General features: G+C 37.3%; 1 protein-coding gene and 1 long non-coding RNA gene across 4 annotated transcripts in view; one reads left to right on the top strand and one right to left on the bottom strand.

Annotated features, from left to right (window-relative positions):
* The window catches only part of LOC143684443 (uncharacterized), a 131,697-nt gene extending 117,679 nt beyond the window's left edge, over positions 1 to 14,018 (top strand). For both annotated transcript variants that reach the window (XR_013176045.1, XR_013176071.1), the window contains exon 3: positions 13,416 to 14,018. This is a non-coding gene — a long non-coding RNA (uncharacterized LOC143684443). The remainder of the gene's footprint in view (positions 1 to 13,415) is intronic.
* LHFPL3 (LHFPL tetraspan subfamily member 3) overlaps positions 11,300 to 17,271 on the bottom strand; it is a 565,071-nt gene continuing 559,099 nt past the window's right edge. For both annotated transcript variants that reach the window (XM_077161074.1, XM_077160992.1), the window contains one exon: positions 11,300 to 13,619. Coding sequence is in view for 1 of the 2 variants with exons in the window: in XM_077160992.1 (XP_077017107.1) it covers positions 13,591 to 13,619 (29 nt within the window). In the remaining variant the exon portion in view is untranslated. The remainder of the gene's footprint in view (positions 13,620 to 17,271) is intronic.

The following is a 17,271-nucleotide window of genomic DNA, read 5'->3' as shown; positions in this document are numbered from 1 at the left end:
ATAAAAATAGAGCTGAAGTAGTAGTCCAGGAGATTTGTGCTTGGAATGTTTATGCCTGATGCCTTACCTGGCATGTTAGCTACACCGGGGGCCTCTTTTGAATTCCTGTTGCACCTGGGCTACTATTTCTGAGCATATCAGGATAATGTGGGGTTTTAAACTACATTCCTCTGAACCCCAGGTGTCCCCTGCAGGTGCCTGTGGGCTGCTCAGCCTGAATACACACGCGACGAGGGTACATAGACTGGGGGAGAGGAATGTGTGGTTAAGGCTCAGGTCTATTTTTATCTCTTCAAAATCCTGGGCTTACATGTAATATTTCTTTAGAAGAAAAACAACTGTCCACTACTTAAAAACAAAAATAAAGTGAAAAATCACTGTTTTAGGCAAATTTGATCTCTGAATGCCTTCCAGCTTCCCAAGCAGCACAGAATTAAAGCTCTCTCTATGGGCTGAGGGTAGGACCTGGATCCAGGTCCCTGGTCTGAGCCCTAAAGTGTTCTGTGAAGCTCTCCTCCATGCAGTCCAGTTGACATATCTTGCTAACCCTGAGTGAGCGTCTGAAAACCACCCTTTTTTTTGGTGGAAAAATCTCCATTCTAGTGTCCAGACACCTGCCCTTGGGTCCGCACTGTATCCAAGGATCCATTTGTCAGTGGAGTGGGGAGGGAGCCACACTGCTAATCCAGCATCCCAAGGGGCCATGCAGATTCAGGCTCCCAGTGACTTGTCTCTGTAATGGACCTTGTGCTTCTGTTGAGCATTTACTCTGTGCTAGTCTCTGTGCTAAGTATAGTCTCTCTTCAGCCACTTCGAGGTAGGTTAGATTATTATCCTCATAATTCAGGTTAGGGGGGCGGTGTGACGGTGGCTCAGTGGCAAACTTCTCACCTGCCATGCCGGAGACCCGGGTTTGAATCCCGGAGTCTGCCCATGGAAAAAAAAAATTAACATCATAATACAGATTAGGAAACTGAGGCATGGGGATGTCACACAACTAGTCCAAGATCACACAGATTGCAAGTTATGAGGTAGAATTTGAACCCAGATAGCACTGTGCTAACTCCCATGTGTTTAATCTTTCCACAATTCTGCCTTTCCAAACACAGTGGTCATTAAATTAGTCAGTCATAATTGAATTTATTTAGGAGAAATGGATTCCAAATTTGCCAACTTGCTATGATTTATTTGTAACCCCCAAAGCAATGCTCTTTGCCCTTGTGTGATCATTTGTATGTGGTGAAACAAGGTTGAACAAAGTGACATACTGCCTTCTTGTTTCCAGCTCTCTGTCCTTTTTGAGGTATATTTAATGCCACGTTCTTCACATTTTGGTGCTTTTTTTTTTTGTTGTTGATTTCGCTGTCTAAAATGGCCCCTGAGCAGAGTGCTGAAGTGCTGTCTAGTGCTCTTAACCTGAGAAGGCTGTGATGTGCTGATGGAGAAAATAGGTGTGTTAGATAAGCTTTGTTCAGGCGTGAGTACTTTTGGCCGTGAGAGTTCAACGTTAATTAACAATATAGTAAAGAAAGTATTTTAAACAGTAACACACCTTAAATAGGGTTATGTATGTATCAGTTGATGGAAATGTGACCATCGTCTTGCAGGAATCTAACCCCGTATTTCCCCGAGGAGCAATGGCTTGGTGTTTGCTAATTCATTGTTTGCAATGGCTTTGTAGATCACAGCCCAACACAAATAATGAGAATCGACTGTATTTATGTGGGGTAATGATAGTAAAACCAAAGATCTAGGTAAGATGTATAATCTTGGTAAAAAAATGTAAGAAGCTCAACCAACAGTCTCTGTGGTTTAAAAGAATCTCCTCTGGGAACGCCTTCCATATTCCTGCTTAAAATTTTCTTTCTTAACCTGTCAAATAAATTGGGGGACCTTATATGTTGTGTACAGGAGGTCGTTCTCTCTCTATGCTTGCAAATATGAACTCTAAATTCAAAACATACCACGCTGTTCTTGAGATAACCCAAGAAACCTACACGAAAGTTGTAATATAATTTGTCCACTAGATGGCAGTACAAATCAAATTTTAAAAATCTGCTCTCCAAGCCCTATAGTAAATCAAGCTCCAGTAAAGCACTTTCATTTGTGACATGATTGCGGCAAGTCTATTTAAATAAGAATGGACTTTAATAACCTGGAAGAAGATTCTAAAGCTTTGTTAAAAGAGAAGAACTGGAAAGTGTAACTGTTTTTCTATAAGGAAAGTTGCTTTCCAAATTTTAGAAATTCCAGCTTTGGAGGAAACATTAAGAAAATGTTTCCTCCTAGGAACATTCGCATTAGCGAGATAACATCCACATACATCCAGTACTTTTTCAGTTCTCCATTTTGGTTTGGATAGCATTCAGCCTTTCGTTCACAATTGCAAATCTGCCAATTTAGTCCTTTGGGAAGTTCCTTTCAGTAATTGCTGGAGAAAAATACAGTGCTTAAATATTTCACCTAACTAAGATTGAGTGACGGTTTGGTTTGACTTCTGAGCCACTGGGCCTATCAACTTGTAGTTGAGATAATAAAATAGATTTCATCTATTAGAAAGGAATTCCTTATCTTTTGTTTGAGACAGTGGGCAGCAGGCAGTGAGAGGTGAGGCAAGTATATTTACTGATCTTAGTTCACCAAGGTTCGGCTCTCATAGTATGAAGTTTTTTTTAAACATTTTTTTGTTGTTCATACAACATATATACAAGCAAAAGAAAGAAAAAGCAATGATTTTCAAAGTACACTTCAACAAGTAGTTACAGAACAGATTTCAGAGTTTGCTATGGGTCACCATTCTTCATAGTATGAATTTTAATGATCTAACTGGTATCCTGCCTTGATGAGAGAATTGATGTTTTATTTCAGGGGAGGCTATCCACTTGCACCTGGATGCAAAATGTTCCAAAGTGGAAGAAGGATTTAGAAACGAATTCTTTTCTTTTTATTCTCAAGCTGTTATATGTAATTATTAGTCTCCTGAAATAATCACAAGGTATAAGTATCAGAAATGATATTATGTAGACTAGACACTTGAGCAGTCATCTTTGTTCTCTGCCTCTTCCTCATCCTCCACATCCAATCAGTCTTTACTCATTTTTCTCCTAGTCAAGATTCTCCTAAGCAGACTTTCTGTTTCGAATCCAGCCTTGCTTGACTTTATCCTACTCACTGTTGAAGAATTAATCTTGTTGCATTTTGAATTTTCCTTCTCCTTGTTCAAAAACTTTCTGTGTTTTCCATTGCCTGCAGAATAAAATCCAAACTTCAAAGTAGATGAAATCAAAAGCCATGAACAATCTGGCCCTGCTACTTAAATAACATCATTTGGAAGGACCACACAGAGTCAGACAAATAGAAATCAAAACATAAGTGTTTCAGTTGATAAATGCTAATTGGAAGATAGGTTGTGTAGCTAAAAGAGCTTGCTAACAATTTTTTTTATTAATTCAAAAAAATTAACAAACAAAACATTAAGATATCATTCCATTCTACATATCAATCAGTAATTCTTAATATCATCACATAGTTGCATATTCATCATTTCTTAGAACATTTGTATCGATTTAGAAAAAGAAATAAAAAGACAATAGAAAAAGAAATAAATCGATAATAGAGAAAAAAAGATTATGCATACCATACCCCTTACCCCTCGCTTTCATTTACCACTAGCATTTCAAACTAAATTTAATATTTCTTCCCCCTATTATTTATTTTTATTCCATATGTTTTACTCTTCTGTTGATATAGTAGCTAAAAGGAGCATCAGACACAAGGTTTTCACATTCACAGAGTCTCATTGTGAAAGTTATATCATTGTTCAATCATCATCAAGAAACATGGCTACTGGAACACAGCTCTACATTTTCAGGCAGTTCCCTCCAGCCTCTCCGCTACATCCTGGACAACAAGGTGATAGCTACTTAATGCATAAGAATAACCTCCAGGATAACCTCTCAACTCTGTTTGGAATCTCTCAGCCATTGACACTTAGTCTCATTTCACTCTTCCCCCTTTTGGTCAAGAAGGTTCTCTCAATCCCTTGATGTTAATTCTCAGCTCATTCTAGGGTTTTTCTCAGTCCCTTGATGCTGAGTCTCAGATCATTCCAGGATCTCTGTCCCACGTTGCCAGGAAGGTCCACACCCCTGAGAGTCATGTCCCACGTAGACAGGGGGAAAGCGGTGAGTTTGCTTGCTGTGTTGGCTGGAGAGAGAGGCCACATCTGAGCAACAAAAGAGGCTCTCTTGGGGGTGACTCTTAGGCCTAAATTTTAAGTAGACTTGACCTATCCTTTGTGGGTTTAAGTTTCATGTGAACAAACCCCAAGACTGGGGGCTCAGCCTATAGCTTTGGTTGTCCACACTGCTTGTGAGAATATCAAGAATTCGACTTGGGGAAGTTGAATTTCTCCCTGCTCTCACCATTCCCCGAAGGGGGCTTGCAAATACTTTTCCAGTCACTGATCAAATCACTCTGGGATTCATTGGGGGTATCACTCTGGACAAACCAACAAAATCTCATGTGCTACCTGAGATTCCAAGTACTTATCACGTTCAATCAAACTATCTACATGAGTTATATTAGGAAATCTTGCTAGCAATTTTTGCTTCCACTCCTGTACTCTAGACCTTGGGACAATCCATCTGAAGTTTGCCTTCATCTTTTAAGTGGTACCTACCCAATCTTTCCACCCATTTCAGCTCACGATGGGTCTGGCCATAACTGGTATGTGTCTTATTCACATCTTGTTCAGCATGCTTGAGAGCATGGCCTTTCAGCAGAAGCTGGAAACTCATGACCTACTAGCTGACTTCTAGATGTTTTTATTTTTTTGACCCTCACAATGCTGGCCTGCACTGTGCTTAAAAATGTACCAACTTACCCAACAACATTATTAAACATTTTTGTCCTTTCTTGAGAAACTGGGAATGTTGGAAGCCCCAGGCTCTCAGATTCATATGAACAGTTGTTTGTATTGCAAAAACTGTCTATACTGTTCTCTCCATCTTCTTATTTCCAACACTTTTTCAGACCCACCTGATATCTCTACCATTTCATCACGACTGCTCTTATCAACATCATCAGTGATGTCCCTAATTGCCAAATCCAGTGGCTAGTAGTTATAGCTCTCTATGTGGACTATTTAGATAAAGAGAATATAGTTGATTTTAAAGATAAAGAGAAGTCTTTCATTATAATATAGTTGATTTTACCATTTCCTTTATGATTCTGGTCTTTTGTTCAAGACATCCTTTTCTTTTTTGAAATTGTCTATGTTTTCTTCTAAAAGTTAAAATTTTGACTTTCACAGTTAAGTCTTTAAGACATCTGGAGTAGACTTTTGGGTAAAATGTGAGTCAGCTATTTCATTTCCTTTTTTGTCCATGTGGATAACTATGAGGAACTGAAGAATCTGAGATTTTGCCCTACTTGCAGATTGATTTAGCCTGTCATAGCCTCACTGATGCTGGAAAAAGACATGAGACTCCTGTTGGAGACAAAGGACGATATTACTCATGGCACAGCGAGTGGTATCTTGGTGCTGATTCCCCTTGCTCCAGTTTCCAGAAGGCTATGAGAAGAGGTGATACCTACACTCACCTGGGGTATATCACAAGGAAGGAAACCTGCTTGAAGTACCTGAGTCTTTTATAATGGGCATAAAGCATCCTGATGTTTGCAAAGGAAGAGCTTATCTTTATTATACTGGATAGTAAACAAAGCTGCCTTAAGCTCTGGAGGGAGATCCAATTTTTATCTTCTTACCTGTTAGTGATATAAATATTCTTGAAAAGATAACCTTGAATAAAGTCAGTGCTTCTTCTTGCAAGATGTGCAGAAACACAGTAGGCTTATGCGGGTCATTGTTGTCCAATAATGACCAAATGCTCCAGCACCATTTATTGAATAGTACATTCCTTTCCAACTGATCTGACAAACCACTTCCTTATATATCAATTTTCCAAAACAAAATTAAAAAAAAATTTTTTTAAATACCAAAAAACACCAAACAACACAAACGTTCTTATTTTGATCATTGTGTTCTACATATATAATCAGTAATTCACAATTTTCAACACATAGTTGCATATTCATCATCATGATCATTTCTTGGAACATTTTCATCTATTCAGAAAAAGAAATAAAAAGACAACAGAAAAAAATTTATACATACCATACCCCTTACCCCTCCCTTTCATTGATCACTAGCATTTCAAACTAAATTTATTTTAACATTTGTTCCCCGTATTATTTATTTTTATTCCATATGTTGTACTCGTCTGTTGACAAGGTAGATAAAAGGAGCATCAGACCCAAGGTTTTCACAATCACACAGTCACATTGTGAAAGCTATATCATTATACAATCATCTTCAAGAAACATGGCTACTGGGACACAGCTCTACATTTTCAGGCAGTTCCCTCCAGCCTCTCCATTACATTTTGAACAACAAGGTGATATCTACTTAATGCGTAAGAATAACCCCCAGGATAACCTTTCGACTCTGTTTGGAATCTCTCAGCCACTGACACTTTGTCTCATTTCACTCTTCCCCCTTTTGGTCAAGAAGGTTTTCTCAATCCCTTGATGCTGAGTCTCAGCTTGTTCTAGGATTTCTGGTCCACGTTGCCAGGAAGGTCCACACCCCTAGGAGTCATGTCCCACGTAGATAGGGGGAGGGTGGTGAGTTTGCTTGTTACCTCCAAGCTTATTTTGAAACTGTATGTTCTGGCCCATCTTTTACTTTAAAATTATATAATTTATTTTAACTTTCTAATAGCAGTATATAATGGTAGCTCAGCACATGGATTTTAATTGATTTTTTTTTGGTTGGGGGAGGTACATGGGCTGGGAAACACACGGAGTTAAGAGACATTGACCTTGGGTAAGTTATTTAATCCCTCTGTCCTACAGTAAAGTAGAGATAACAATAGTACCTAACACATAAGATTGTTATTAGGACCAAATGAACCAACATACATGCTTTGCACATTATAACAATCAGTTGCTAGCTATTATTAAAGCTAATCTATATTTGAATCTGTATCAGCCTCCTCCTGATTGACACAAATTCCCTAGACTCTAATAATTTCATCCTAGTTTATATGCTATTATTATTCAGTATTTTGGCTGTCTTTTTCTTTCAATCCCACAAATTAAACAGTTGCTGCTTTATTATTTTATACAGTGTTTGTTTAGATTTACTCACATACATAGTAAATTCTTTGCTCAGCATTCCCTCTTACATCTCAAACCTTTCTTCTTGGCTCATTTTCAGAAAGTCCTTAAATGTGGGTCTGTTATTGGTAACCCCCCTGATGTTTTGTTTATCTGAAAAATGATTGTATTTCATGTTTGGTTTTAAAAAATAGTTTCCACATTTTATGTTGTTAGTTATTTTACTTCAGTACTTAGAATTTGTTATGCTAACATAGCTGGGATTTACCATCAGCCAAGATATCCCATTATAGATGGTCTGACATTTCTCTTCAGTTGCTTTTAAGATAGTTCTTTTGTTTTGGGTCTGTATTTTTACTCTCATGTGATACCAATTTTTATTTATCTTGCTTGATCTCAATTGTGCTTCCCGTATGATATATGAGGATTCATATCTTTCATCATTTTGAAAATTTCAGCCATTTTCTATTAAAATATTGCCTCTCCCTTATTCTATTTCTCTTAGTGGAACTCTGATTGGATACATGTATTATTTCTATTTCTTAAACTCTGTCATTTTCCAACCCCTTGGTTTTCTGTATTACATTTAATAATTTCTTTAGATCTGTCTTCTAGTTTATAAAGTCTCTCTTTAGTTATACCTAATTTAATTTACACCTTGTATTTTCTAGTTTTTGGCATGGGCAGGCTTCGGGAATCAATCCCAGGTCTCCGGCATGGCAGGCGAGAATTCTGCCACTGAGCCAACATTACACTGCCCTCTTGTATTTTAAATTTCAATTATATTTTTCATTCTTAAGAATTTTTTTGTTTTTCTTCAGATCTTCCTGGTTGTACCTGATGGACTCTTTGTTCATTTTTTAGATACTGTCTTTAATTTCCTTAGCTTATGCAACATGATTATTCTATATTCTGTATATGATAATTCCAATATCTAAAATCTATGGGGCAATAATCTATTGTTAGTTACTTCTGCTGACTCTGTCATTTTTTTTTTTTTTTTGGTATGTGTAGTTCATAATGTTTTATTGTGAGTGCATGCTTTGTTGAACTGGCAGGATCCATGTTAGGGATGCTTACTTCCAGAGATGCATGTTTCTATCTGCCAGCTAGCAGGGGCCCTAGCAAGCTTTTTAATTTCTTGGCTTAGAGTTTTGTTGACCACATGGAGAGTGTAAATTTGAATTCCTGAATTGGGGAGGACATGCCTAAAGTCAGTGTAGGGGAAGGTTTCTTCATAGCTTTCTCATGCTAGCATGAGAATATTTTCTGGGCCCCTGTTGCCTAAGGTTATATCCATCCTCAAGTGTCCTGGCTTAGGGTGGGAATCTCAAATTTAGCTCACCCACAGGCAGTGACCCAAGACTTAGTTTCCCGTTCCCTACATTGATATATGGGTTTGCCTTTTGTCAATCTCATGCTTTGCATTAGCTCCTTCTTCATACAGTTTTCTGCTCCCTCTTTTATTTTTAAAGCCTTTGGGATTTCCCTTACTTTCTGGCAAGCTAAGCTGTACATTAAAAATAAGTTCATTCTAATTTGTCCAGGATCTAGCAGTACTGTACAAGGAGAGCTTTTTAGAGTACTGAGTTTATTCTGCTAGAAGTAGAAGCTAAGATTAATTTTTTAAAAATGTAAAATTGAAGACCTCCAGTGGCTATTTCTCACACTTAAAAAACATATACCTGGCTGCAAAGCCTGGAGCTCACACCTGGCTCAGCTCAGCCGCCCCACCCCTGCACCCCCTTTGTGTTCCTTAGGCACGTTGAGCTCATTGTTGTCTTAGAGCTGTGGGCTGGTTGCTCCACTGTCTGGCCTGCTCTTCCCTTCACACAGATGGCTCCCTTATGGTTGAGTCTTACTTTAAATGCTACCTTTTCATGGGAGCTTTTTCTGACCAGCCACCCCATTTCTCTCTGTTACATCATACTGTTTTAATTCTGTCCAGGGCACCTATCTGACTTTTTGTTCTTCATTGACTGCTTCCCCTACTGGAATATAAGACCAAGAGCAGGGACCTCATTGAGTCCTGGTTTACCACTCTCTTCTCAGTTCCTGGCACAAGGTAGGGAAACAATACATATTTTGTTAAAAAATTAGAGCTGAGTATTGGCTACTGTTTCCTTTAGACAGAAACAAGGCTCCAGCTCTCTGCAGTTCTCACTCCTTCCTATTATCTCCCCCACCCACTGCTCTGCTAATTTACATCCCTACGTGGTCGCTTTAGGCATTTGAGTATTCAGTCTCTGCTCTAATTATATTTTCAGCAGTTTTGGAGCAGAGGCTGTGTTTTATGCTCCTTTTTCTCATCTGATGTCTCGCATACAGGAGGGGGTAGTAATGAACATTGATTGAATATCTCCTATTTGTCAAGCACAATGACACTATAATTTATGTCTTCACAACAACATTATGAGGTGGGTACTATTATTTATGTCCATTTTACAGATGAGGGCACTGAGGCTTAGAGTTGCTCAGATTCAAACAGTAAGCAAAAGATCTGGGATCAGAACCTACAAATAGAACCCCCGCTTTTTTTTTTTTTTTTTTTTTACATGGGCAGGCTTCGGGAATTGAATCTGGATCTCCAGCTGGGCAGGTGATAATTCTTGTACATAGACCCTTTTAAACTAATCTTGAAAGGTTGCTCATGTCTAAAGAACAGGTGGTTATTTTATTTTTCTGCCTTTTTATTTTTAAATTTTAAAAATTTATTTATGAAACATAACCACATATGAACACAAACATTCTTACCATATGATCATTCCATTCTTGTTATATAATCAGTAACTCCCAATATTATCACATAGTTGTATATTAATCATCATGATCATTTCTTAGAACATTTGCATTAATTCAGAAAAAGAAATAAAAAGAAAACAGAAAAAAATTCATACATACCATACCCCTTACCCCTCCCTTTCATTGATCACTAACATTTCAATCTACTAAATTTATTTTAACATTTGTTCCCCTATTATTTATTTATTTTTAATCCATATGTTTTATTCATCTGTCGATAAGGTAGATAAAAGGAGCATCAGACACAAGGTTTTCACAATCATGCAGTCACTTTGCGAAAGCTGTATCATTATACAATCATCTTCAAGAAACGTGGCTACTGGAACACTGCTCTACATTTTCAGGCAGTTCACTTCAGTCTCTCCATTACACCTTAACCAAAAAGGTGATGTCTATTTAATGTGTAAGAATAACCTCCAGGATAACCTCTCGACTCTGTTTGGAATCTCTCAGCCATTGACACTTTATTTTGTCTCATTTCACTCTTCCCCCTTTTGTTCAAGAAGGTTTTCTCAATCCCTTGATACTGACTCCCAGCTCATTCTAGGATTTCTGTCCCACGTTTCCAGGAAGGTCTACACCCCTGGGAGTCATGTCCCATGTAGACAGGGGACGGGCAGTGAGTTTGCTTGTTATGTTGGCTGAGAGAGATAGGCCACATCTAATCAAATCAATAGAAGAGGTTCTCTTGGGGGTGACCCTTAGGCCTAATTTTAAGTAGGCTTAGCTTATCCTTTGTGGGGTTAAGTTTCATATGAACAAACCCCAAGATTAGGGGCTCAGCCTATTGCTGGTTGTCCCCGCTGTTGTGAGAATATCAAGAATTCTCCACTTTCTTGAATTTTCCTTCTTTCTCACCATTCCCCCAAGGGGACTTTGCAAATACATTTTTATTCACTGTTCAAATCACTCTGGGATTTATCACTATGGACAAAACAGGTGGTTATTTTAAATCTGCAAAGTAGAGATTCTGCAATTAATTGGATGTTTTAGGTCAAGTTTTACTTGAGTAGTCTCCACGTACTGAGTTATTCATTTCACTCCACCGTGTATAAGAAGGTTTAACTTGAGATGTATCAAAATTTAGCTAAAAAAAGCTTTGAAAATCTTAATCATGAGGGTCCTGCATGGCGAGTAAATGTCTGCTGTTGGCAAATATTATGGAATCCAGCTGCAAGGAGGTTTTTCTTATGACAGTTGTTTCAAAACCATCTGTCACTGGATCACTGGATCAAGACAGTCACTAAATGCACTGAATGTGTGACACAACACCAAGAGTTCTTTTAAGTAACAAAATCTTATTTTTATTATTTTTTTTTACAGAAATTCAAATATTCCAACAAATTTTCTTTACATTTTCTGGACCTTAAAAAAATTACACACAACTTTTGGACACAATACAACAGAACTGAATGAGAAAGGGAGTCACAGTTTTTAGAAAAGATAAAAACATACTTCTAATACTTAACATTTAGTGATTTACATGTGTATTACCTATGTACAAATGGTACATTGTCAATGACCCATCTTCAGAGCACTGTGGTATGCTAAATTATACTAAGGTTCTGTGGCAAAAACTTTTTAAAAAAACATTTGCACGTGAATAGGAAGTACTTTTTCATTTTTGTAAACTCCACTAGTAGTAATGTAGACTCCCTATGGAATCTGTAATTTGTATGCATCAGAGAAAGGCAATACCTTCTGTTTTTATTGTAGATGGAGAGGAACCTCCCTTTAAATAAAAGATGAATTCTTGAAAAGTTGTGTGTAATTAAATTTGGTTAGTAGGGTGTTTTGAATTCAGTAGAGAGCTAATACTTAGAGCAATAAATAACCCCCAGGATGGCTGATATTTTAGTTACAGATACTAAGAATTTCCTTAATTTGGAAATCTAAAGAAATTTACATTTCTTTAGAAAATGTACATTTTTGTAAAATTGGGATTTACTCATTTGTGGCACACCTGTAATATACTTTAAGCCATTTGAAACAATCCAGCTTATGGTGAAAAGATGGCTGGTACCAAAAACATTTGGCTAAAATTGGACTATGGTTCGAACAGAGGTTAGGAAAACTCAACTATGATCTGTAGCACTTCTGGTGTTATCCTCTCTGTCCTGTGTTTCAGTGATATCTGCTAATTTGATCTTAGTTATCAGTCTATGAATCAAGGCATTCTATATGCCCATATTTTCTACTCAGTAGAGAACATGGTTCTGCTTACATTGATTATCCCTGCATGTACATTTTAGCTTGTGTTTATTCTTAGGCAATTGGCTATTTCAATGTTAAATATTTTTCTATTGTTGGATCTTGGCAGGAAATGGGGTGAGGGTGATGGTGGGGGATGACTGGGAGCAAAAAATTGTTAAAGACAACTGGTTAGTTGTAACTGCTTCCAAATGCCAACCAACCCCAGAAAAGCAAAACATTTGAGGACTTTTAAAGCCAACATTAGTAAATTAAAAGGCAACTCACTCCTACCAAGTTTCTCTGACTTGTATAAGTATACATTAATTTATTTCTAAGGCTATTAGATTATTATTTATTTTGTTAGTACCACTTACTATCATTTAGAGATAGGTTTGATGGAATGAATTTTTTTAAACAAAAATGAGTGCCTATCAGTAAGGGAAATGAAGGATGTAGATTTCTGATCATATGTATGGTAAAGAAGTGGAAAAAAACCCGAGCTATTTTAGATACCTATTTATAAAGTATATTAAATTCCTATGCATATACTAGGGAGAATTAGAAAAAAAAGTGTTTATTTGATAGTAGCCTATATATTACATGTGAGCATCCAAGTTGAAAATGAGCTTTCTATATTTTTCAGAGTTCCTTGATACAGTTTCTTGAAAGATAGGGTAATCTATGATGCCTGGGAATCTATGATGTAAGATGTACTTCCTGTAATATACAGCTTGATGGAGTAATAGTATGTCAGAAACACTTTCTCAGTAATAACTTGAACGGATAGATTAAAACACAGACTCAGTAAAAAGTATGAAGCTTTACATCTCTTAATAACTGAGTGGTTATAACTAATTACACAGTGAAATAAATGAACGGCAGAGACGGGGAATCGAAGGTCATGTCTCTAGGAAAACATTCAGAGGCATTTTCTAAGATGCTTCTTCAATAAATGATGCTTGCTCAGTCTTTTGGCGATTAAGATAGGAATAATTTAGAACTGACTGCCTTTTTTTTTTATGATGTTGAAAAGTTAAAGCTTTTTGTTTTCAGTTTAATTAAAAAAGGACAGTTTACAAACCTCAGTATATATATTTTTACATGCTAATTCTAGCACATTTATGTTCCCCTTCCTTAAAAGATTTCCTGAATGTGATTTTTCATGAATGTTATCTGATCTTACTCAGTGAGCATTTCCAATGAGCTGGTGTTTAATCCATGATTGCATCTCTTTCCAGAAAATGACTCCCACCTCTGCCGCCTACGTTGAAAAGGTGTCTTGACAAGTGGATGCTCTGCTCTTGTCTGCATTCAACTCTCGACTCCAATCTCTCCTAAGCGTCGTCCTTCTTGATGTTGATGTACAGAAGCTGTAATTCGATTTGTGTAGCTGTTATTCGATTTGTTTTGTGCTCATTCTAGAGAATATTGGCTTAGCAGAACTGCAGAAAGAGTGTGGGGGAGGGAGAGAGAGGAGAAATGCATCACTTTTCATAAACAAAGTTTTTGTGCACACTATTCATCATGGAAAAATGACAAGAAATAGTTCAAATGCTCTTTAGATTTGTTACCAAAGATGACTAAAAAGTTTGAGGTTTCTGTTTCACTGTAAAATAGAGTGCTGTCTTCCCAGGCACACAGGGCTCCAGAAAACCCAGAATACGTGCATATTTCCTCCATCTGGGTTAAGATTGAAGGAGCAAGGAAGAATGCTGAATGATCTCAAACATCACTGACTTCTCCTCCTGGCATGAAAAGGATCTTACTTGAGTGTTTTCCTTTTCTTTATAGTGTTTATTTATTGTATACTCAATGTTATAACAGCTACAAAATAAATTATATATATATATATATTTTTTTTTTTTTTTTTGCGGGGGGAGTGCATGGTCCAGGAATCGAACCCACGGCTCCCACATGGAAGGCGGGCAGTCTACCAATGAATCACCTACAATCTAATCACCTTGACACCAAATATTTTCTTCCCATGTTTCTTTCTAATCCTTATCTAAGTGTACACCTATTTTATATCATTGTAAATGATACTATATCACAGTATAGATAACATTTTAAACATTGTATTAAACATTTTCTACATTTCCACTGTCTACATGATCAGCATTTATTTATAATGGCTGTATAATATTCCACTCCATTCTCAATATGCCAAACTATTTTCCTACTGTCAGATTGATAGTTAGGCTTCCGAATATCATTATTAATAATGAATACTTTTGCATATAAAGCTCTATTTATTCTTTTTAATTCTTTCTTTAGGCCACATTCTCAGGGGATAGTTGCTTTTTCTATTCTCCAGCAGTCTAGGGACAATGCCTATATCAAAACAATAGACCACAAATAGTAGGACCAACTCCAGTCCTTGGATGATTTTCACAGACATTGGCACAATTAACTAGGGTTTAAAGTTACCTTATATATCATGAGAATGGCTAAAGGGCCCTGGCTGGCTGTGGTGTGACAGATTTGGGATGAAAAGAAAGAGTCTGTTTGCTTTTGCATTACAGGGTGCTTGAAATATATATTGTAATTGAACAAATGGTCCATAGTTCAGTTATGGTCCTTGTGGTGGTTTGAAGCTGTTCTATACCTCAGAAAAGGCCATGTTCTTTTAATCTATTCTTATGAGTACAGACCTATTACGTTTTTGATTAAGTTATTTCAACTGAGATATGTCTCACCCGGTTCAAGGTGGGTCTTAATGCCTCTGCTGGAGTCCTTTATAAGAGGATAAAGAACACAGAAAAAGCCCAGAGAGCTCAGAGAAGCAGAGACGAATTCAGAGAAGCACCCACAGAAGCTGAGAGAGGAAGCCACTGAAGCCAGAAGCTGAAAGGAATGACACCCAGGAGAGAAGGACCAGCAGACGCTGGCTATGTGCCTTCCCTTGTGACAGAGGTGTCCCAGATCCCGTAAGTCTTTTTTCAGGGAAGGTATCATCCTATTAGTGCCTTAACTTGGACATTTTCATGGCCTTAGAACTGTAAATTTTTAAGCTAATAAATTCCAATTGTAAAAGCCAGCCCATTTCTGGTATATTGCATTCTGGCTGCTTTAGCCAACTGAAACAGCCACATTGTCAGATAAGATTATGATTTCTGAATGTGTACTAGAGAAACATCTGAAAAACTCTGTTGTTGTTTTCCAACACACTTTAAAAAATCTAATGTATACTATGATTTTAAAGAAATTCTGTCAGTGAGAGAATTCAGTTATAATGTACCCAGACTACACAGGAGATGATTGAAAAACGATCATGTCATAATGATGATTATACTATAATGATTCTCTTGGATTGCATAATGCTGGCAGGAGCCCTACAGAGGGAATGCTTTCTTTTTTAAAAAAATATTTTTATTGAGAAATCTTCACACACATTAGTCCATACAGGGTGTACAATCCGTGGCTCACAATATCATCACATAGTTGTGTATGTATCACCACGATCATTTTTAGAAGATTTGCTTCAGAAAAAGAAATAAAAAGAAAAAAGAAAAAATTCATATATCCCATACCCCTTACCCTTCCTGCTCATTCATTCCATTAGTGTTTCAATCTACCCAATTAATTTTATCCCTTATCCCCCCATTACTCATTTTTTATTCATATTTTTTACTCATCTGTCCTACCCTGTATAAAAGAAGCATCCGACACTAGGTTTTCACAATCACACAATCATATTGTAAAAGCTATATCGTTATACAATCATCTTCAAGAATCAAAGCTACTGGAATATAGCTCAACAGTTTCAGGTACTTCCTTCCAGCCACTTCATTACACCATAAATTAAATAGGGATATCTGTCTAATGCATAAGAATAACCTCCAGGATAAACTCTTGACTCTGAAATCTCCTAGCCACTGAAACTTTATTTTGTCTCATTTCTCTCTTCCCCCTTTTGGTCAAGAAGGCTTTCTCCATCCCATAATACAGGTCCAAGTTTATCCTGGGAGTCCTGTCCCATGCTGCCAAGGAGATTTACACCCCTGGGAATCAGGTCACACGTAGCAGGGAGGGCAGTGAGTTCACCTGCTGATTTGGCTTAGAGAGACAGGTCACATCTAAGCAGCAAAAGAGATTCTCTGGAGGTGACTCTTAGGTATAATTATAAGGAGGTTTAGCTTATTTTTTGCAGGAATAAGTTTCATAAAGGCAAACCTCAAGATTGAGGGCTCGGCCTATTGATTTGGTTGTCCTCACTGCCTGCAAGAATATTAGAAATTCTCCATATGGGGAAGTTGAATATTTCCTCCTTTCTCCGCAGTCCCCTGACAGGACTTTGCAAATATTTTTTTATTCATTGCCCCAGTAATTACTCTGGGATATATTGGGGCATCACGTTAACTTGGACAAACCAACAAGATCTCATGCCCTATTCAAGACTCTCTGTTCTGACGGTATTTGAATAAGTGAGCATACAAGTTAAATTAGTGTGCTACTCAAAATAAAAATTTTCCATCAAATAAACATCTCTCCCTTTGGTCTCACACAGAAGTTGAAATTTTAAAATATGGTCCATATCACCCCTTACCCTGTATTCTGATTAACCTTAGTCCTATCCAGATCAGCTTCATTTATATTTCTAGCTGAAGTCTGATCCTTTTTCAATTTTTTAAACAGTTCCTTTATGGGGTAATGCTGATTTTCTTAGCTTCAGAGCTCTAACTCTGAGCCTCACATATCATGTAAATACCTGAAGTTTTGGGGACTGGCCAGGTTATATACAAACAGCTCAGTTTCTCAGAATTTAGAAATAACAGTTACAACTCCTGAATATATGTGGCTGCTGTAAAAGCTTACAATCTAGGACCCTTTACAATAGGTCCTAACCTAATAACCCAGGATCTCAACTTCAATTCCCTGAGTTTATATATTATAATTAGTTCATATGAGTCCATGTCTTTTTGTCTCTGAAATTTCATTCAACATTCAGTCCTTAAGTTTCCTTCATCTAGTTGCATGCCTCATAACTTCACTCCTTGCAGTCATATGGTAGTTTGTCACATTTATACACAACAGTTCCCCCTTCTTCCCTCAGTTGTTGTACCCTTAGGCCACCTCCATCCATTGTGAATCATG

This window comes from Tamandua tetradactyla, chromosome 1 (assembly GCF_023851605.1).
Source record: "Tamandua tetradactyla isolate mTamTet1 chromosome 1, mTamTet1.pri, whole genome shotgun sequence".
NCBI lineage: Eukaryota > Metazoa > Chordata > Mammalia > Pilosa > Myrmecophagidae > Tamandua > Tamandua tetradactyla.
Note: the sequence above shows the minus strand (reverse complement) of the source record. Positions and strands in the feature narration are given on the sequence as shown.